At 45.4% G+C, this 23,044-nt stretch overlaps 1 protein-coding gene across 2 annotated transcripts in view; it reads right to left on the bottom strand.

Moving 5' to 3' along the window:
* The window catches only part of SPON1 (spondin 1), a 1,234,287-nt gene that overhangs the window by 724,902 nt on the left and 486,341 nt on the right, over nucleotides 1-23,044 (bottom strand). For both annotated transcript variants that reach the window (XM_086955876.1, XM_086955877.1), the window contains exon 6: nucleotides 18,447-18,595. In XM_086955876.1, coding sequence (XP_086812002.1) covers nucleotides 18,447-18,595 — 149 coding nt within the window. The remainder of the gene's footprint in view (nucleotides 1-18,446; nucleotides 18,596-23,044) is intronic.

Here is a 23,044-nt window from a genome sequence, read left to right as displayed (position 1 = left end):
ATGGCTTTTGCCTATCCTATAAAAATGACAATTACAAAAAAGAGAAGAATACAAAAAGAGTGAAGGATGGAATGCTTGAATTATTCTGAGCTACTGTTGCTTACTCAGGACTCATCCCAGTCCATCTCTTTCTGACCAGCATGGCACGTCAGAGTACACTCATCCATCAACAAATGAACCTTGATCCTGCTTTAATAGGAAAAGTTGAGCCCGAACTGCTGACTTAACATAAAATGGAAATGTTGTTACAGAATTTGGAGGAGAATAATTCCCTTAGTCCATGGTAAAAAGTAACACCATCCTTAGTTGCTGCAGAAGAGGCCTACTAATAGTTAAGAACTAGCAAGCCAGGCTTCTTATATACAAGGTGCTGGCCAACTGCAAGTAAGGTTTTCCATAATACAGGAGTCTGATACGTTTTTTTGTCTCACCTTAGCTGTCTTTTGTGTACAATACCAATTATTACAATGGGCCTTGGGTCAACCCATTGATTGGCATTCTAGCAAATCCGGTTTGCTTGCTTCCTGTACAATGGCTGTCCTTTCTGTCCTAGTGCTTATCCGGCCCCTGGAGCAAAGCTTCTTTACCCTCCTTTTGACTAGATATAATTTCTCGTGCTGGTCACTTTTAGGTAGTACATCACATGGCCGGGATGCCCGCAACCCCCTCCCAACACCAATTCCCCATGGGAGTAGACAGACACGGGTTTGAACTTTTGGAAGGCGGGGGGGAGTTACCCCCCCGGCCGTATTTATTAAAATATGAAACAAAATTTAAAAACATTAAATAAAAGTTTCATGACTTATGTACAATTTTACATTTATTACATTTCGATGAAGACATGTTCTTTGGCTAACCTTAACAGATCTCTAATACAAAGGTTTCCTAGCCGAGTCTAGCATCCTGAAAATGCATACATTCTAAATTAAAATTGTACATCCTAGAGTTAAGGGCCAACGGCAAGGTCTTAACCGGTGTCAGATCCCTACTACCAAAATCCCGCCCTCACGGTGTGAGTGGCGCATGCGCAGAGGACTTTACCCGCATTGCCAACTGTAACTTCCCTTGTCGTGGGGGCCCCCTTTTCACTAGACATCATCTTAAAGGTCGTCCGAGTTCCCACGTGAGGTATCTGTAGGAAGGACAGCGTGGACTCCCCCCCCATCCACACACTCTCTATCCGCCGTCGCGGATATCCGGCCCCCGGGAAATTCGTAGGAGGGGCATCTAGCCGCCTCCCCCCTGGGAGGGGCCTATGGCCGTCTCCCCCTAGGCGACCCATCCTTAGTGGGTGCCGCCTCCCCGTGGAAGGGGCCAATGGCCGCCTCCCCCCGGGCGCTCCCATCCATTCTGGGTGGCGCCCCCCTCTAGGGACCTTGAAATTACTGCTCACCGATCATGACATTACCGCCCGACCAAAAAATAAATACGACAGTTGTTTTACCTACTAAAGGAATAAAAAATTCTGACATAGCCTTGATGAGTCATCAACTTCATTTTCCTATAAAGGGAAACATTATCTTAAATGCAGAAGCCACATCATTATATGAGACATTCCTCTACTTCTCTACATAGGAAAAAAGGCCTATACATTTCTATCTAATCAAACTTTATTCAAACAAACATTGCCATAAGGGGCTGGTGGGTGGGTCAAAATTGCCGCTTGTTCCGTCGAGGGCTCACGAGCAACGAGTTGGTGCAGCCTTCAGAGCACAGGAACAAAAGGACGCTTCTTCGGATTCCCGCTCTATTTATTCATCTGCGGGAGGGCGGGGACCCTCCTCTGGTACGCCTACTGGGCGTGATCATCCGTGCGGGTGTCTAGGACAACCCCTCCTGGGCGGGAAAGGGCGCGCCCCGGCTACGCCACTTCGGGCATACCAGCTGAGCCACGCCCTCCGCCCAAAATGGTTTCCCGGGGGGATCGGGGCACCCAACCATACGTTCGGGGGGACCGAGTGGTCGCCCCTTTCCACATGGCCGGGATGCCCGCCACCCCCTCCCAACACCAATTCCCCATGGGAGTAGACAGACACGGGTTTGAACTTTTGGAAGGCGGGGGGGAGTTACCCCCCCGGCCGTATTTATTAAAATATGAAACAAAATTTAAAACATTAAATAAAAGTTTCATGACTTATGTACAATTTTACATTTATTACATTTCGATGAAGACATGTTCTTTGGCTAACCTTAACAGATCTCTAATACAAAGGTTTCCTAGCCGAGTCTAGCATCCTGAAAATGCATACATTCTAAATTAAAATTGTACATCCTAGCATTAAGGGCCAACGGCAAGGTCTTAACCGGTGTCAGATCCCTACTACCAAAATCCCGCCCTCACGGTGTGAGTGGCGCATGCGCAGAGGACTTTACCCTCATTGCCAACTGTAACTTCCCTTGTCGTGGGGGCCCCCTTTTCACTCTACGCCATCTTAAAGGTCGTCCGAGTTTCCGTGTGAGGTATCTGTAGGAAGGACAGCGTGGACTCCCCCCCCATCCCCACACTCTCTATCCGCCGTCGCGGATATCCGGCCCCCGGGAAATTCGTAGGAGGGGCATCTAGCCGCCTCCCCCCTGGGAGGGGCCTACGGCCGTCTCCCCCTAGGCGACCCATCCTTAGTGGGTGCCGCCTCCCCGTGGAAGGGGCCAATGGCCGCCTCCCCCCGGCGCTCCCATCCATTCTGGGTGGCGCCCCCCTCTAGGGACCTTGAAATTACTGCTCACCGATCATGACCTTACCGCCACAGGCCGGATAGTTGACCGACTATCCGGCCCCCCCACTCCTCCTAAAGGTCATGCTTTCTCAAACCCCCTAGCCATGCTATGAAGTCTCCTATGAGTAAATCATTTCCCTCCCTGGACAGGTGAACCCCATCATTCAGATACATGTGATCACCCCGAATACATACACCCGTGAGGAATGCTATGCAACTGCGCTGAGCGAAACAATTTCCCAACTTTATTGTTAACCCTTTTCACGGAGTGGTTCAACGCTGACACTGAAATGCCCCCCCGCCAACACTTCCTGGGGATCATGTGGGACCAGGCAATCGTGCACCCCGGGAGTTTCTTAGCCAACCAGCTAACTGCCGACAGGATGTGTTCCAATAACACTCGTCTTCCCAGCTTTACTAAGTCATTGCCTCCCAGGTGTACTATGACTACAGATGGCGGTGACCTTTGCCGCCCTAAAAGACCCTCAAAGAACGATTGAAATTGGTCAAAACAGAGCTCGCCCTTCCCATGGAAGGTCACTCTGTACCCGTATTCCCCAGATGCGTGAGTCGTGTCACCTGCCTTGAATACGTCCCCGGCGCGCCTCACATATGAGTGGCCCACGACCCATACCACTCTCTCTCCAGTCGGTGATCCTCGACCGCTGGTCTCCTGATGCTGGGTCGACTTCCAATTCCGCCCCGCGTGACAGGCTCGCGAAACTGTAATTCAAACAAAAGACAAGAAGCGTGAGTGCATGTCAATTGATCTTTACAACATGTGCAATCGCACATACCTTTTGAAGCAATTCGAGGACCAACGGCCCAGCTGCTTTACTGCCTCCGCACTCTGACCCCGGGCTGTAGCCTCAGTAGCAGCCCCTATCCTAAATGAGTGGGTCCCAAAATCGCACGGGTCCATGCCCGCGGCAGCGATTGACAGTGCCAGCACCCTCTGAAACTGAAATCTCGTCAGTGGGGTGCCATCCTTGTGCCTAAGCAAGCCCCCCCCCCCATGTAGCCATCCTCAGTGCCAAGTATTCCTCTACACACTTTATCGGACAAGTGGGGGACCCCCGTGCGCACTGCACGATAATACTATCCCCCATAGCTCCCTGGTCAGTCTTGGACCTGGCTATCGAGATTACCATCGAATCACCCCTTATTTGGACGTGATCCCTGCCCAGGCCTCCCTCTATATCCTTCTTGTTCCTTGCGACAAGTTCGCTCACCCGCATAGCCCCATGGAATGCCAAGGCGAAAGCTGCCCGGAACAGAACTGCTTCGAAAAGGGAGGAGCACGTCTCATCTAACTTTGCTAAAAGTAGAGACAATCTGTCTAACCAATCGGGCGCCTCATATCCTGCTTGCGACCCTCGAGGCGTTGCCAGCCACGGAGTGCCTTCTTAACCAAAAAGGACTCCGTAGGATCTCTTATGCCATGCACCTGTGCCATAAATGAAATGGCCGCCCTATGTCTATTGGCCGTTGCCGCTGATCGGCCTTCTCTGTGCAGCGCATCAAGAACCCCAGGAAGGATTCCTCCTGACCCCAGCACTGTCTCCCAGATGGACCCAAAAATGTGCAGAAGGAACGAAACGCTCCTTCGTATGCCTTCCTTGTCCTGGGAGCTAAGCTGGCTGCCACGAGGTCTTGTAATCCGGGGCACCGATTAGCCATAGAGCTTCGGGGAACGGTGCCGCCACTAGGTCTGCTGTGGGTAGATAGCCCCTGAAAGCCTGCATGTGTGAACGAGAGAGTGCATCAGCTGCATAATTCAGTACGCCTGGCACATGTTTTACCCTGAACTGTACATTCAATTTCATGCAACGTAAAACAATTTCTTTCAACAATCTCAAGATCCACTTGCAGCGGGCTGCCTGCTGATTAATGCACTCAACCACAGTCATATTATCAGACCAAAACACCACCAAGCGGTCCCTGAAGTCGTCCGGCCATGCCATCAGAACAACCCAAATGAATAATAGCTCCAAGAACCCAATGTTACCTGTCAGACCGCTGGAGTGCCACCACGTCGGCCATACTTGTGCCGACCATCGGTTACCAAAGATGCCGCCAAATCCCACGCTCCCAGCTGAGTCGGTCCACAAACCTAGTTCATCCGAAGAAGCTGGTGGTTTGATCCACACAACTCGACTGTTGAAGTCCGCCAGAAATGCCAACCAAATGCGCATATCCTGGCGAACCTCTGCCGACAGTCTCGTACGGTGGTGTCCCTCCTTGAGACCAACCATAGCTTGTGCAATAGAGCGTGAGAAGGGGCGGGCCATTGGTATCACCCTTAAGGCGAAATTAAGCTGACCCACTGTTTGCTGTAACTGGTGCAGGGTCACTTTCTCCTTGCCCAGGCATTGTGTCAAGGAAGCCCTAAACTTGGCCACCTTTTCCATCGGTAAACGGAAACATCCCTCCACAGAATCGAGCTCAATTCCCAGAAACTCCAGTGAAGTAGATGGTCCAACCGTCTTACCTGGTGCCAATAGGACTCCGAACTCCCGCATGAGAATGCAGAAGTCCAGCAGCGCCTGCGCACATGTTGTATCGCTCCCAGAAACAGGAAGTCATCCAGATAGTGCATAACATGCCTATGCCCTGTGGCCTCGGTGAATGCCCACTCTAAGAAACAGCTGAACATTTCGAAATAGGCACAAGAAATGGAGCAACCCATAGGCATGCATTTATCCATGTAATAACTCCCCTGAAATGCAAAAACCCAGCAAGCGCTGATCTCGCGGATTTACCGAGAGCAACCGGAATGTCGATTCGATGTCTGATTTCGCCATCAGCGCTCCGGGACCCAGGTGATTTAACATGGCCACGGCATCATCGAACGATGCGTACTGCACAGAACAAATATCTGGGTCAATGGCTTCGTTCACCGAAGCACCCCTTGGGGCAGACAAGTTATGAATGAGTCTAAACTCCCCTGGGTCTTTCTTCGGGACCACCCCAGCGGGGAACACACGAAATCCGCCACCGGCGGGCGGTGAAAAGGCCCCGCCACCCGCCCCAAGCTGACTTCTTTGGAAATTTTTCTTGCAGCTACGCTTGGGTTATGTTGTACAGATAACTGATTTTTTCAAAAGGAGTCCCCCCGAAAATCCCCGCCGGGATGTTGAAGCCATATAGGAATCCATTCCTCAACACCCCGGCGGATACATGATCAGGGTATTTGTTCAACCAGGGAGTCAGAGCCATGATATCGACAGGTGTAGACAATCTGTTACAAAACATCACCTCACTCTTGTTTAGACCCCCCTTTTCCTCCCGTTCCGCTGTTTTTAGATCTACAGCTTCTCTCCGGGTGTGAGGAGTTCCCACAGCCCGCACACGCATGCCTGAACCTACATGTTCCCTGGGGCCTGCTACAGTTGCCTCTATTGAAGCCCCAACAAAGCCCCCACTTGCCACCATTCCCGCCGGTCTTGGGCTGATATTCCCCACCGGCGCCAGCTCGAAAGGGCACCGCGGGCTTTTGGCGAGCTGACCCCGACCCGCTCCCGCCCGGCGAGGACGTACCTGCCGCCCCAGGCAAGAGCTGCTTGTGCCATGACACCGAGTCGAGGCAATCCCAGGTCAAAGTTGGATCAAACTCTTTCGCTTTTCGGAATTTCATATCGTAACCTTTCCACTCGTCCCCCTCATACATGGTATAAAATTCCATAATCCTATTCTGGTAACATGTCAACTCAGTCATGACTTCAGGCTTTCTTTCCCCCATGACTGCCGTAAATATCGAAAAGGCCTTTACCCAATTCGCTACCGTCTCATCGACCCTAAATTCCGCCATCTTGGCCCGCCATACACTGGGGTGCCATAAATCCTTCTGGGATTTCGCATATTCCATCTCGCAATGGTCAGTCAACAATGAAAACATATTCACATATTTTTCCCCCCATATCAGTTCCTTTGTGGCCGCAGGGATGTGCTGGGCCACCCTCTCGCGCCTTGAAGGTAACGAACCCTCCCCTGCCATTGGCAATGTGTGCTTATCAGGTTCGACCGTCGTTTCTGCCGCCTTTTCCCGGCTAACCGTAGGTCCTCCCGGCGCCACCTGTGGGGGAACAAGAGGAACATTTGCCGTCGCGGTCTCTCTCGACTTCCGTAACTGCTCGATTATTAGTCTAGCCTCCTCGGCCGGGTCCCCCGCGGCCACTGCTCCCCCCGCTTTCTTCTTGAGCCATGGCAACACTGCCGCTAACTGGAGGGCTAGTTCCGGGGGCATCTCCTCATCATTAACAGGAGTAATTACTACGGGGATTGGCAAACCTATATCTGGGTTTGGTACCGGGCTGTCCGCCGGTGTGATGGGGGCGATTGGGGGTACCTCAGAAACCGGATCTTCCTCTTAGCACGCTTTCCCCTACCCTCAGGGACGATTCCCGGCAAGGCCGGGCCTATTACCTTCTTAGGACGGCCTGAGCTGTTCTGGGCCGCTAACTGTTTCTTAACATCGGCCAAACCTCGACCGATCGAGTCAACTTTACCGAGTTTTCGGTCCATGATCGCCATTCGATTCGACAAGGTGCGTAGTACCTTCTCCAACTCGGAGCTCTTTCCTGCTTTCTTGCCGACCATAGCTGCGTGTACTCTGCGCTAGTTGATCAACGAGGTCCTGGATCTTTGTACTCCAAATAACTGAAAGAGAAACAACAAGAATACAAGTTCTCAAAATTACCGCTCGTTCCGTCGAAGGCTCATGAGCAACGAGTTGGTGCAGCCTTCAGAGCACAGGAACAAGAGGACGCTTCTTCGGATTCCCGCTCTATTTATTCATCTGCAGGAGGGCAGGGACCCTCCTCTGGTACGCCTACTGGGCATAGTCTTCCGTGCGGGTGTCTAGGACAACCCCTCCTGGGCGGCAAAGGGCGCGCCCGGCTACGCCACTTCGGGCATACCAGCCGAGCCACGCCCTCCGCCCAAAATGGTTTCCCGGGGGGATCGGGGCACCCAACCATACATTCGGGGGGACTGAGTGGTCGCCCCTTTCCATTTTGTTTGCTCTCAACACCCCTTGAAAATATATTTGTTTGCTTACTCACTCTACCTTTTCCATGTGTGCTGCAGGCCTGTTTCCGTGTGCTACTTTCTCCTGCAGTATCCATGTTGTTATCCAACCTCCAGGTCATTATTGCTTCCCACTGCCTCCTAATCTCGCTGTGCTTTTTTTACACCCCTCTCCGCGCTTCTCCAGTAATCACCTGCCATTCCCTGTTTATGGTGGCTCATCAGTGGTGGTAGCTTGCTTCCCCACAGAATTGGTAGAGGTGCCTTATTATATCATCCATCATTCAAGCTAGTTGTAAATTGAGAGAAAATCTATTTCATTCACTGTTATTAAAAAATGAACACTAAATACTGATACCTGTATTCATGTAAAAAAAATCAGATTAATTATATATTTTCTTCTTATAAATATTTTTGGGTGTTGTAATATATAAAATACAAAAGTAATGAAATAATTTTTTGTTTCTTCATATTTCAAATTGTCTGAAGTGTATTTTTCTAAGGAATATCAATTGAAAATACGTCTAACTCATCATCCATTAGCACAAATTAAAAAAACAACAATAGTTTAAAAAACATTAAAAACACTCGACTATACAATATCACATTGCATCCAAATTCTTAGCAACTGAAAAATGCTCAGAATTCAGATTTGATATAACAAGCAATCCAGTATGTCAAGCCACCTGCACAGACAAGAGGCTCGTGTGTCAAAGCCACTCCAACTTGAACCCCAACATGGATCACTTCTAAGAATGGAGAGCAATAGACCTTCAGAAGTTGTGTTTTCAAAACTGGATCCCTAGATCCATCAGGCCACCCCCAACCCTGCTGCAGTTTAACCCCTTGGACGCTGATGACGGAACCGCTCCGTCATCAGCTGCGGGTGCGCTGTGCTGATGACGGAGCGGTTCCGTCATGGTCCGCTCGGCGCGCCTGCGCTGGACTTTCTATTGAGCGGGGCGGGCCAAGACGGAACCGCTCCGTCATGAGCACAGCTCAACCGAGGCTGGTGACGGAGCTGTTCCGTCACCAGCATGGGGCTGCCCCGCCCCCTTAGCATTGCGGAAGGAGAGAGCTGTGAGACGCGACCTGGCTCCACAGCATCGAGGCATTTTCCTCGTTTGAAATAATACGGCAATCATTGGATTCAAGAACCAGATACTTATTGGGCTATCCGTGCTAATTACAAATTAATCGCAGGTGTAACAGCAGTTACCTTGAGACAATATTACCAGTGCCCTCGGTCACACGTTGCTTATTGAAACTCTTTGACCACTACAAGTGTGCCCGGCTGGGTCACTTGTAAATGAGTGAATCTTTTCCATTTTTTCACCGTGCATGGGTGAATACATGATAAAATTCAGATGTCCTTCATTGTCCTGTCCGGATGAGACCCACACCTCAAAGGGTCGAAACGCCGTCGACGCTACAAGGATAGAACCTTTAAATAAAGTGTCTACGATTGTGTAGATTCACTTTTAATAATCATATTATCTTTCTTTGGTCTTTTTCCTTTTCATATATCCATTTAGAAACCACTGTGCCTTGAGAGAACTTATGTTTTGTTTATTGTTAGTTTGGTTTTATTGATACACTTGCGACACACCGCACTTTTATGTACTGTTCATGTTTTTGTATGTAATTCTTTTCAACAAAATTCATACTATGAAGTAAAAAAACGAGAGAAATATACAAAATTGTACGTACATTTTTTTTTTGCCATCCTTGTCAATCCTCAGTATTAATGTTTATCGCCATTGAGCAATATATTTAATTCATATCAATTTGATTATACCACTGGAACCATTGTTTTTGATATAATTGTTGGCCCTGGTTCCTTTGTGAGTAGGGTTTCCCTTGTTTTTCGTTGAAGACCCTTAGCACTGCAGCGGAATAGCCGCCGCAGTGAAGGGGTTAAAACCAGCTTAAGACACACCTGTTTAATGAACCTGCCGCTCAACATAGCATCAGTCCACTTCCCCTATTGGAATCCTCAAATCATAAACTATCTCTGTATTTGGCTTTGACAATGTGCAGCCCTCCACTGCAACCCACCCAGGTTAGGCTATATACATAAGAAGTATGTACAAGCATACATATGGAGAGACTTGCTGACGAAGCCTTCCCTATTTTTATTGTGCAATAATACAATGTGAATAAGGCATGTGTTCATAATCTAGTAAGCAATTTCATTCAATTTGAAATATGGCTCACTGTGAGACATTTAAGCATTTATAAACCATTACTTTGCGGGCTCAAAGGTTCAGGTCGGTATTCAGGAGCTACAGCGTGAAAACTCCAGGCCCCTGCGCTGTGATCCAGGACGCGGTGTGCTACTGCGCAATCCATCCTTTGGAGTGCTTTGAAGCCAGGTTCAAAGCAGCGAGAAAACTACCTGAGCTGGCTCACATCAAGGAGAAAATACGCCATGTGTCCAGATGCGGCAAACTAAAAATATATATCAAATGCATCGGGTGCCTCAGATTGTATTGAGATATCTTTTCATGTCACATGAGCTCCCAGACTCTAAACAAAGCACGTTTCTTTAGAATTTTTATCTAAAGGCAAATTTTCCTGGCCCCTGATCCCAAATGTGCTAACAGTACTGACTCCATTTAATATGATTCAAATGCATCACAGCTTCGCAAACAGAAGTGTACTTAAAGTTTACTTAGGTTGGACGCAAATGAAACGAGAGCACGAGTGCGCTCTGCGTGGAGCGCATGACGAATCACCAAACCCCAATATATCGCCGAACCGCTGCGATAATAGGGTACGTGGCAGAAACGGGAACAGTCCCCATGCTGTTTAACCATGTTCCCTGCAGGGAATGTCTATTAAGTCAACGCTTGCACACCCTAACCTGACGCAGAAATTCACTCCGCTTTTTGTCCACACAGCTGTGAAAAAGTACCCTCTATGCCAATGTGTCGTTCAACGCCACTGCCGCTTCAATGGGAAAGGATACACACAGACGCACATTGTAACCGATCACATTTGATTCATTTCCAAAGGCCTCGACAATTACAATAGAACGCATACATCAGAAGACGTCCTCTCATTAAGGACAGAGCCATTTTGTAAACGGCGTCAGATCTCATTAACAAACTGCGTCACTTAACTGTGTTCCTCTTAAATACTCGGAATAGCCCCTGCAGACATTGGCAGGGCTTGAATGGCACGCGGTCAAACCTTTCAGGGCCGTAAACGTGCAGGATAGATCATTCTACGACAGACGCTTAACAAAATACACGCACCGATTTGTTTAAAACTGGCACCTGCTGATGCGAGAGGGGGGAGAAGGAAGGGAGATGGGAGGACCCAATGGCATTGATAAACAGCATACATTACAACATCTCGTGCACACCAAGCAACTGTATCACATGTAGGTTGTGGAATATACGAGGAAGATATTGTGTATGTTCTGTTAACTGGTTTGTTTTTTTGATGGTTATTGCACTAAAAACCAATAAAAGAAATTTAAGGGGAAAAAAAACCTGACAGATGGGCTCAATTTCAGAATTTCATAAGCTTGGCTAAGGTTGCTAACGTCTCCATTGTATTTCGGATTCTCCTCTTCCTCCGTCTAGGCTTTCCTTGCGGGGACGGGGGTTGCCAGCACAAGTCCATATCATCTGTATATCTCCCACATAGGGATTGTCCAGTTGTAAGAAGTCCTCAGGGGTCAAGGATGAGGGTGATTCGCAGCTGGTACGTCTCATGGAGGTCTTTCATTAGATTTATCAATTATTATAATTACCAGAATGACGCCCCTCTCATGGTATGTTGCACCTGCTCCACTTGCCCTTTTTTTGTGGCATCAGAGCAGTGAGCTCCACAGTAGCCCGTTTACACCACTCTAATAGTGGGAGCCTTACTAGATTCCTAGCTCATGGCAATATTTCTTTTGCAACCGGTAGATCAAAGTCCAAAAAATTGCATATCCGTCTGCAAGGTTTCGTTCTGTGCATCAAGCCTCATAAGCACAATCAGGCCACGACGTCTAATTGTGTCTCAGTAAAATTCCGGATACGTCCAAGTATGTCTTCCCAATGCTGCTTAATGTGGATGCGTCTCCACACCATATGAGTGAAGTCAGCTCTATCACCGCAGCACCTGGGGCAGCTACCTGAGGCACTAGGGTACGTGTGCACTAAGCTAGATGGAGTGAGGTACGTTTGGTGAAAATAATGAATCTGTATAAAACCTTTTTAGAATGTTCTACAGCCTGAAGACATAGGGACGTACCTATGATAGTGCCCCATTTATCCTTGTTCGAAGTTACATCTACATAATGTGTGGGTGCTAGGGCTCTATCATGTGTTAGTTGTATGGTTAAGGCCTCCGACTGCTGGGGTTCAGTAATCTCCCCTTCTCCCCCCCCCCCCCCCCCAAAGAAAAGTATGTGCTGGTGCTTTTTTTCTGTGCGTTACAGCACAGAAACTGTCCTGCATCTAACTTGTACTACTACACAAATGAATCTACTTTGAGACTTACCATTCGTGTACAGGTCCCAGATCTTAACTATCACAGACTCGGTCCACGGTCTCTGATCTAATGCCAGAGTTGGAGTACGGAACCCATGAATGTGAGTATAAAACCGTTCTATCTTGGTGCATCTGAAACCATTGCCAGCAATGCTGCACCACTCATAAAGCATTAGTACATCACCCCGTTCTCCCTTGACACCCAAATTCACCTCATATATACTTGTATCCCTTGTGTTGTGCCTCAGGCTCAATAGCTCAGGTGTCTCCCATCCATTTACAGCTCCTTTGCAGATGTGCTGCTAATCAGTGTGCTTCATAATTAGGAGCTCCAATGGCTGTTTTGTAATACAGGTCCCCATTTGAGAGGAGTGTTCAGCAGCAGGGTGGTATATATCTTGCGCGGGTATCAGGGGGAATAGATATGATTTATCCCAGTTCTTCTTAAGGCAAGATTTGGTCCAGAAACCAATTAGTAATTCAATGACCTCAGGTAGGACTTTGCCGGGTTTCATTATTAGAATAGAATATTGTTTCATACATTGAGACCACATGTGCCCCCGGTGACAGTTTCATTCCTCATTTTTCATCACTTAGGCAAAGCTTACTTATCAAGGGTTCATTAGGGTCAGTGGTCTGAATGACTGGATGTCTAGTGATTTCTACACTGTTTTGATAAAACAACCACAATGGTTTCCCTGTGGAGGAAGGGAGCATTCCAATGATGTATACTGTTGTATGCATATCCAAGAGTTTGTGAGTCAACATGTATTCAGACATGCTATAAAAGTCTTGAGGCAACCCTTCAGACTCTGGCGATTTCTCCCTAGCTAGCTCATCCATTGTCACTTTTATCTCTGCCAACCTCAGGGCACGGACAGGTTCATGATTTGTTCCTGACTTTGTTGAGTTAGAGATATATCAGTAAGGTATGTTTGGGTGTATTAGATGAAGGTATCAGAGAGAGGTGAGTACAATTGCCAATAGTACTGTACAAAAGCATTACTTATGCCACCTTTTCTGGTCACCATGTCCTCTCATCTCAGAGCGGACAGATCAATTGGGCGCCCTGTCTGTCTGTGCTTGTATAGCCAGCCCTAAAGTTGGCTTGCTTTATCACCTTAAGTATGCTGACTAGCACGTGTCGGTCTACAAAGGTGCTACATTTTCCTTTGGCCCTCCAGTAATTCTCCCTAACTACCCCCTTCTCAAGAAGCCAAATAGCATCCTCTGCTTCCTTGATTTTCCTATTAATGGCAATGCCCCTAACCACTACTTTGATAGCATCACATTTGGTTGCCAGTGCTTGTGCTGCACTTTTAATCTAAGTAACAAATAGGCTTGGTTGAAATTTTAATGACAGCGGAAAAGTTGTTTGAGTATTTTTATGTTACAGAAAAATGAATCTAGCAAGCTTGAGCATCTGTTGGCTGCTGCTGTTTGTTTTATTTTGCATTGAAAACTATTTGCATAATGCAAAATGCAACCTGTAGCCCACTTTGAATGCAAGGGGACATTTTGCACTAAGAAATAGTGCAAAATCCGGTGCTATGCTCCTTGCAAAATCCAGCGTAATCTCGTGCCATTTTGCATAATTTCATCATAGCAAAATACATGAGTTAAGCCCACTCCTAATAAATTGTGATCTATGTGCTTCCCAACGGTTGCTCTTTTCGCCGTATAAGAGCTTCAGAAGGTCGTTTCCACAGCAAAGTCACTGTTTGCGCTTAACACCCTATTCATGAAAAGTAAGAAAGAGTTATAGTCTGACTCACTGCAGCATAAATATTCCGTGGTGTGGGTTTTTGAACTCCCTAAAAACCTTGGATGTCATTTGGGGACAGTCAGGGTCGCAGCTGAGACCTCTAGCTTGCTCCCTACTATTCCTGGAACTTTCTTTCTGACACCTAGCCTCAGAGGGGGCAACACTTGCCTCCTCTGAGGCCAGGAATTGCATAGGAAGTGCCAGGAAGAGCAGGGAGCAAGCTAGAGGTCACACTTACGACCCCTGACCATCCCCAAATGATGTCCATTCTGAAAACATTTCCAGTCTTGTTTGTATGTCATGAAACAGGGAGTAGAATGACGACTCCCGATCTCTTGGGTGCATCAGCCTGGATATATTTCCCAGTTGCTACTGCTGTGTCCACATTGTGAATTTATGTGCAATGGCCTACAATGTGGACCTCTTAGTGGAGACATCGACCTGTCAATTTCACAGTTTACTGGCAAATTATATTGCCCCAGGACCATTCACTTGGAGTATCTCAAAATTTCAAGAGGGTTGGTTCCAATAATCAAGGGGTCCTCCACTAATAACCCTTTTCGTATATCATATTGGACATCCATATCAATATATGCATCCCAAATGAAATAAGTTGTATCTGGGGATATTCAAATTAGTGCACCTCTGGAATATGCCAAATATTGAGTTCCCCTTCAGTTGTCCATGCCATTAATTTACACAGCTTGGGAATTGTTTTTCTGAGGTGAGTTTCATGCAGACATAAACTGTCAACCTTTCATTAATTCAATCAGAAGTACACCCTCTGACTTTCAGCAGGAGTACACAGCCTTCTCACATTCCATGTGATGTATTTATATTTAGTAGGCATCTAATGTTTTGTTCGTGGGTAATAGGACTGGCCCTCCTTGTTAATGTGTAATATGTTAGCTCATGGCTCACCCATAGGGAGGATGTGGGTGCTTTGTGGATCTATTGACTCCAGCAAGTGATGCAACATATGTGTGCTATTGTTAATGAACTCCCATGTCCCCAGAATAGGGAAGTGAAAATGCCTTCATCATTATAACTGTCAACTGTAAACTAATGCATTCTGACGCTCTTCTTTCTGCAAATTCATTGACGGGTGGTTGTCATGTGTAGGTCACCTGAGCACCTAGGTGCATTCATTCATGCCTTGCAAGTGTATCAAGCCCCCTGCAGTAACCTTTCAGTGCAGCAGTCCCTTCATGTGCATGCGTCACATTGCATCGCTGCTGTGGTTATTTTTCCCCTGTGCTGAAAATTGCCATTTTGCTGGTGTCATGACGAGCTCAGCTCGTCATCAGCACAGCTCAACTGTGCCTCATGACGAGCTGAGCTCGTCATGAGCATGGAAGGGGTTAATAGCAGTCATAGGAATGAGCTTGGGATCCCACTTCAGTACCGCAGACATGTCATATTGGTTCTTCATTCTTTTCAGGTTTCTTCTGCTCGCAGTTTGTAGTAGTCAGTTGGGTGCCTTGAAGTCTGTCAATTTTAAACAATCAGTTTATTTTCTCTAGCAGCCTGTTTGTCAGCAGGTTTTCCATGTGCCCAGTGTATGACTTTCCTTCTTTTCCACCTGTCCTTAGCATGTAGCCAGATCCTTGGCACCTTGCAGGGATTTGTTGTCATCCAACCATGCCCATGCATCCTCCGAGTTTGTAAAGAAATGGGTGTTATTCTCATTCAACAGCTCCTCTGGGTCCTAAGTGTCAGAATTCGCACAGGGACCCAATGAGCCCATTCTACCACGTAGAACTTAATTGTGCTCGGTCATAAATATTGGTTGGAGCAATTTCTCCAAGAACAGTTCAGAACATTGACCCTCTGTTTCTGTTGTCAGGAAATCCGACAAATTTGATATTATTATGCCTCAAACTGCCTTCTGCGTCATCTTCCCTGATTTGGAGATTCACCACAGTGTCCCTAAGTTCTGTCATAAGATCTTTCAGTTACACACAGAGGACCTCAGCACATCCATCTTAAATTTGCTCTCCAATAAATAACAGGTAGTTATTTTTATGGTTGCCTAACAGGTGGTCAACATCAATTGCAAACAAGTGTTGCAGGGGGAGGTGAGAGCATTTGCAAGGGGAGGTGAGAGCAGTTACAGGGGTTCAAGTATAGTCCCTTTTGCCCCAGAAATATCAAGATTTTAAGAGGGAATCGGGCCTGAGTTTCTAGAGAGTCTGTGTAATGCCTGCTATGCCATGTTGTGCTTTTTCACACCCGACAGGTTAGCCAGTTTATGAAATGTAACTGTCAGTTTTTAAAGTTGTTGAGAATTATAGCTGGTTCTAAATGGGGCTTCAGCCTTTCACCCTCATCAAGAGGCCTGAAAAAATCACACAAAATATTTTTAGGCAGTACAACAATGTATCGTACCAGAACTGTTATGCATGTTATTGTTTTCCATAATATATGGCAATATGGTTGAAATGGTAAATGAGTAGTGACGCTCAATACTACAGTTCATTTGTGTTCTTGAATGTGTGCACATGCTACTATGCCAATAGCAGAAATGTAAAAATATAAAAAAGTACAATATTAATATAGCAATGCATGAATATGAAGAGTTCGTAAAGAGATCTGTGGCGGAACATTTTTTAGCACACACCCTAAATAAAAAGTATGCAAATTCAAAATCATGCAATTTTCATAAAATATGTTTGCTTATAATGCACACTGTGGAATGTTTTCAGCTACAAACTGGCCATTTGAAAAATGAAGGTGATGCTTTCTGAGTAGAACAGTAGGCAATAGCAACCTTCTCCCATCAACAGCACAACATTCAAAATACAAAACTACCAGATTGTTAGCTTTGGATCAATTTATAGAAAGGTCCCACTCTTAGGAGTCCAGCACAACACCGAACAACTGTTGCCTGCGCTACCCAAATTTACCATAAACATTTGTTATGTTTTCACAGGGACTCTTTATCAGAGCAATATAACACTGCTGCCTTCTGTTCACCCCTAGCACTTTTTGTGATGGAGGTACCAGCTATGGAACAAGCCTCAAACACACCTGGAAGATGGCAGCAGTAAATCACATATGGCCTTAGGATCGGATACCCAAAGAAATGAGTCAGATGCACACACTTAAACACATATAAAGGTACAGCAGAGGGCCTGCATTTGGCCCAATGATTTAATGCCATTGTAGCTGGTCAGTTGCATTCATCATATAAAGCCCAAACAATGCCTAGCAGTAAGCGTTACAGTAGATAACATTAATGACACACCGGGCCGACTGGACCACCTCAGAGGGTGACCTCCAATTGGTATTTATTGCCCTTCTATCAGAGTGGGATCAAGCATCTAAACATGCAATTTATGACCCATTGTACCAGTATTTCCTGGCCAAAAGGGTGCGAGCTTCACTTTATTGCACACACTGTATAGTATAAAGCATGCCATGTAACTAATGCAAATTGAATTCCAACACACAACTGTGAGAGATGTGGCTGCTGATCCAGTCTATTATTGTTTAATAAAAAATGAAACTTAAACTGTTCCTCATTGCCAAGCCTCGATGTTCTCCATTTTGATAATCAGAACCTGCTTCAACAGAGCATGGTCAAAAGCTAACTCCTGACACCTGTGCTAGCTATCCGAATTTACAAGTTGGCTTAACGGCTAGAGCGGCTGACTTCGAAGCTAGGGAAACAGGTTTGAGCCTGGCAGGAGGCTCAAGCCTCATGTGATTTTCTGAAAATCACTTAATCTCCCATGCCTGGAAAAAAGAATATGAATGTGTCTCTCTGTAATGCAACTGGTGCTCATGTAAAGAGCTCTGATACATTTGGGTCGAGTTTGTGCTATATAAAACTGCAAAAAAAAGTGTTTTTTTATATATAATATGCATATCTGTTGAACGTTTCAATCAATAGGAAGCCCATACTTAGTGATTTGACTGTTATGTAACCAGGCGAATGTTTTTGCTGCCTCCAGTCTTCTCCGAGATACAGAAATGTCCATGAGAACAGTTAGACTTTCCCTTCCATATTCACGAACTACTTTGGAGAGCGCATAGCATGCTCTTTAGGTAGTCCTAACAAACATGGCCGATCATCTCGGTAAATAATACACATTTTGAAGATTAAGCACATTCCATAAGTATGGTTATTTTTAATTTTATGGTATGTATTATCCCTAATGTTCAGGTTAGCATTTATTTATTGCTACGGTTCTCAAAGATGTCATAGACATATGACAAGTATTTTTTCATGGCTATATGTTCAGTGCCACGTACTTCGTATTTCGGTAGAAGTCAATATTACCCTCCAGAGCTATGCATCTGATTAAACAATATCAATTGAGCATTTAAAACCAAAAGTTTCAAAAATTGAACATATACTTTTTGGAAGGAATGCCAGTAAAAAAGCATAACATATTATAACTAATACTGTTTCTTTTATTATTGGATGAAATATACTTTGCTTACCTTTTGTCGAATTTCTTCTTCCATTTTGACTGGAGAGCCCAGTTCTGCTACCTGTTTAACTCCTTCACTAGCATAGCCTCCGTATTCCCATAGCACATAATTCTTGGAGTGTGAGCCACCAATTATTGCAGACCAGTGATTAGCGCGCCCTTGAAAAAGGTAAAACGACAATATTGAGTGAAGTCACAAATATAGAAAGCGCGTGCAATTTAGATGCCTAATAATACAGACTTTCTTAATTAGACAACAAATATGCATTTACATTTTGAAAAAAAATAAAATAAAAACTGGTTTGGTGAAGAAGTATTATTGTAATTCGTTCACCAAAGGTATGGCTTCACATGACAGGAAATTACCAAGATAGAAATAATATGAAAACATGAAAAAATGATCAATATTTTCCCATATTAACTAAAACGTTATCCACCTGACTAAAAAAAAAATCAATTTTATACTTCCAACAGGAGCCGCAAGCCGATTTTCATCCCATTTCAGTTGATGAAGCAGGTTGTCTGTACATTTTCCCCTTTGTGGTGTAAGGGCTGTGAGCATCCATCGCATCATAAAGGGAGACACTGGTTGCAAAAACACTTTAGCGCTTGGCCTCTTTTGTCTTTTGATCATCAGAACTCCTAGAATCTCCCTACAGTTCTCAAATCGCCCCCATTTGTTTTATGATGAGTAGAGAAGCCTCTCTACTAAAGGTTAGAGTAATTTCAAAAAGAAAAATGTCAAGATATTTCCCGAAAATGTTGTATCAATAACTAATGTTTCTTCGCTCATTCATCGCTAAATCAGTTCATTTACGAATTGTCGACATCAAAATAATGGTGCATACTCTTGTTTTACGTGACCACAAGTAAGGGTATAGTATGAACAATTTCCCATTACCCTTGCTGTGCTGAAGGCCAAGAAAAACTCAAATCAAAGGTCAAGTCCAACTCCAGGATGGGGCAGAGAGGGATGAGACCTGGAATGTGACGAGGAAGAGTGGAACTCAAGGCAATGAGGATCGCCTGTGCTTTTCATAGGATTACTCATCTTATCCCTCTAATTTGTTTCACCTCTTACTAAATAAGGATGCTAGGAAAAAGAAGATAGATTTGGCCCTAGTATAACAAGTTACCCAATCAACCTGTATGAAGACCTCAGAATCTATATATATGAAATCAAAAATAAGTCTGTTTGTCATTTATGCATTACTACACCATTCATCTGATCGCCATGAAACTTTGGGAAGTTGTTGAGTACAATCCCGCGAAGGTTTCTGGCCCAAAAAATAAAATAAATATGTTAAAAGTTGTTGAGTACACTCCTGCGAAGGTTTCTGGCAAAAAAAAAAAAAGAAACATTTGTTCAATACCGGTCCACGGCCCCCAAGGGCCCTCATAATCTTTCCAATACTGAACGTTTACACTTTCCGGTGTGACTCGCTTTTGCAATGAACATCAACAAAGCACAAGGACAATCGCTGCAAGTGTGTGAACTAGATTTGGAGAATCCCTGCTTCTCACATGGACAACTGTATGCGGCCAGCTCACGCGTCGGAAAACCTTCGGATTTATTCGTGTACGCACCAGACGGAAAAACAAAAAAAAACGTGTATCGACAAGCACTCGAATAAATAAACAGAATTAAAACTACACTTTAAAATGTTTTCCATATTAAAATGAATAAGTTTCAATAAAAATGACACAATGTAAATTGAATGTTATCATAACAAGTTTCCTTACATTTCCTTTCTTCTGAGATCGTAGCAACGCGCAACGGGTAAGCTAGTGTTAAATAAAAAATACAACACCCTAGAGACATACAAACTGCAGAACTTGTATACCACATGCATTTTTGCTACCCTATAGTCTATAATCACATTTCCAGGAGCGAAATCTGTTTTTGCAAAGTGCACATCAAATTGGTCCAATGGAATAATAATACAGCAAAGATTCTCTCAACAATTGCGGGACAGCACCAGCAAAAATGAAGCACTTGGTAACAAGGACAAGTGACTGATGTCAGTCAATCTGGAGGTCCAGACCGGTAGAAGATCCATTGATGGATGTCAATATGGTCAAGGATCATTCAAAGGAATGTGCTGCTTCCAATGGTAACCAGGGCCGTTGTCCGCCCAAACTGTAATGCCATATAATCAGAAAAAAACAGCAAAGGTGCCATAATAAATAGGCAATGCCACATTTGAATGCTGACAGGCGAACAAAATTTCTGCTGGTCAAAAATCAAACTCGGAAAAGTGAAAATACCATTTAAAAGAACACAGAAACATCCACAGATTGTATGGTTCCAAAAGAGATAACTCACAAGTAGTATTGCATGGCACCTCGCAGGGTATGATAACAGGGAATGAACTTGAAGGAGAAAACAGATGTACAGAGTTTATTGAATTCAAGTAGGATTTGCACTAGTGGTCTTGCAGCCCGAGGCACACCACTGGCGTAACGAAACCTGAGGGGGCCTCCCCTGCAAGGTAAGTGGAGGGGACCCCTTTGGACTCAATCAGGACCTCCCCAGCCAGAGTATTGTGCGGAGGGGGCCCCCTGGAGTTTGGGGGCCTGCACCACAGAGGCTGTGGGGCCTGTGTTACACCACTGAGGCACACAACTACAAAGTGTAGTAAATTATATAATATTGCAAATACCATGGATGTTCCAAGGGAACAATGGTTAGGCGGGCATTCTAATATTCATCATACCCCTAGAATTCACTCATAACCCACAAAGTGAGCGTCTATTTAACTTCAGTTTTGTTGTCAATCGGTTACTGTTTCACCATGTATTTGGGGGGGCATTATGAGATGAAACCTGTGCACTTCAAAAGGAAACCTCTAGAAGCTTCAACCACTTTAAAGGAGGCACCTGTTATAAATATTGAACCTCAGAAACCAATTCTTCAATCCACTTCTGGAAATGTGGACACTGCCAGGAAGTACCGCTGTGGTTCTAAACGGATTGCCACTCAGCTGGACTGCTGCTTTGAAGGGCTGCTTTCCTGCTGTGCAAGCCTCATGCTTGCGGCCCTCATGTCTGGGTGAAAAGAACTGGAGCTGCATCTGTTAAGCCCACGACCCCAGAGTACCACCAAGGGCTAGGTTACTGGCCTCCTGGATACAGCCTCAGGGAGAGAATACTCCAAAAACCTTGAACCCAGCTCTGTCATCTGTGAGTCCTACCCTGCCAACTGGTGAAACCCTAGTCCTGGACTCTTCGAAGTGGGCCTGAAGGTGCTCTGTCAGCCCACTTGTGGATCAGTCAGAGCCAACACATGTTCTCTTGTGCGCGGAGCAACCTTGAGCAAAACCAACGCATCATCTCTCCCGCGAGGGTTCCCCCAGTGCAAGGACTCCACTTCAACCCACAGCCCACTTCAGAACCACTGCTTCGTGACTCTCCTTGATGCAGGACCTCACATAGCAAATCTCTCATCAACAGCAGCCTCGAAGGCAAGCAGGTTCTCGCAGAGCAGCCTCACAGCTCCTTGGAACTGGCGCATCACCTCGTCAGCGTGACGTATCTTCGAGACTGGGCACTGCATTGCAAGCCCTCATTGACGGGATCTATGATGATGACCCATGACTTTACATCGCAACTTTGCAGCTCCTCAGAGCAGACACATTGCCTCGACTGCACAATACATCCTCAGAGCAGGATCTCACAACACTCTCAACCAGGATTTAAGGTACTCTTGCTCAATGAGCCTAACTTGGCCCGTATAACTAGCCTACACTCCATCATGGTCGACCTGGACATGTGACTTTGTCCCAGTCAAGTGCGACCAGATGTCCACAGTTGGCACTTTACCTAAATCTTAAGGCCTGCATATCTTTGGTTCTACTGATTGGATCTTTGTTGTCTTGGTCTTCTTTTATGTATTGCAGATTACTCTATTGATCTAATCTAGTGTGGGATCCATTTGTGGTGTGTTTTCATTTTAAGTATTGTACAAATACCTTACACCATTCCTCTAAGTTAAGCCTAACTGTTCTATGCAAAGCTACCAGGAGGCTGGGCACAGGTTAATTAAGGATTTGTTTATGCCATACTGAATCAAAGATTGTGGTTGCAGCTCGAGTGGGGTTTCAACCCCCTCAACCGGTAACCCAATTTCCTACAAGATGGCTCCAATCGTAGTAATTCTTTGATTCGAGATAGGTCTAGCTATCTCAATGCTGGTGGTGCAAATCACTCATTAGGTTAAAATAAAGGAGATGTGCAAAATTATGGTGACATGAGTAGGACCATTACAAACAATAGCGTTGGTGACTGAGGAAGATATTGATTGTAATAAGGCAGATGGAGACTTAGAGAAGGCAAAGGCAAATTACCAAAACAGACTGAATTATTTTTGTAGAAAAAGATGTTGAGTATTGGCAACCTTAAGACAACTAGATGAATATGATTTTATGTCACTGCATAATAGTGAAAGAGAAAGGAAAACTACATTGAAATGGCTATTTGTTTGGCAGCAGGTGAAATAGTTCACAATCTCCACTATTTAACCATGGGCCTGCAAAATATTTCTTGTTCTGGGCGGATGTCAAAATATCTGAAAAATCCCTATTTTTTTGACTGCTGGCTCTATAGAAA

This window comes from Lissotriton vulgaris, chromosome 2_1, assembly GCF_964263255.1.
Source record: "Lissotriton vulgaris chromosome 2_1, aLisVul1.2, whole genome shotgun sequence".
NCBI lineage: Eukaryota > Metazoa > Chordata > Amphibia > Caudata > Salamandridae > Lissotriton > Lissotriton vulgaris.
This window is presented reverse-complemented; position numbering and strand designations above follow the sequence as displayed.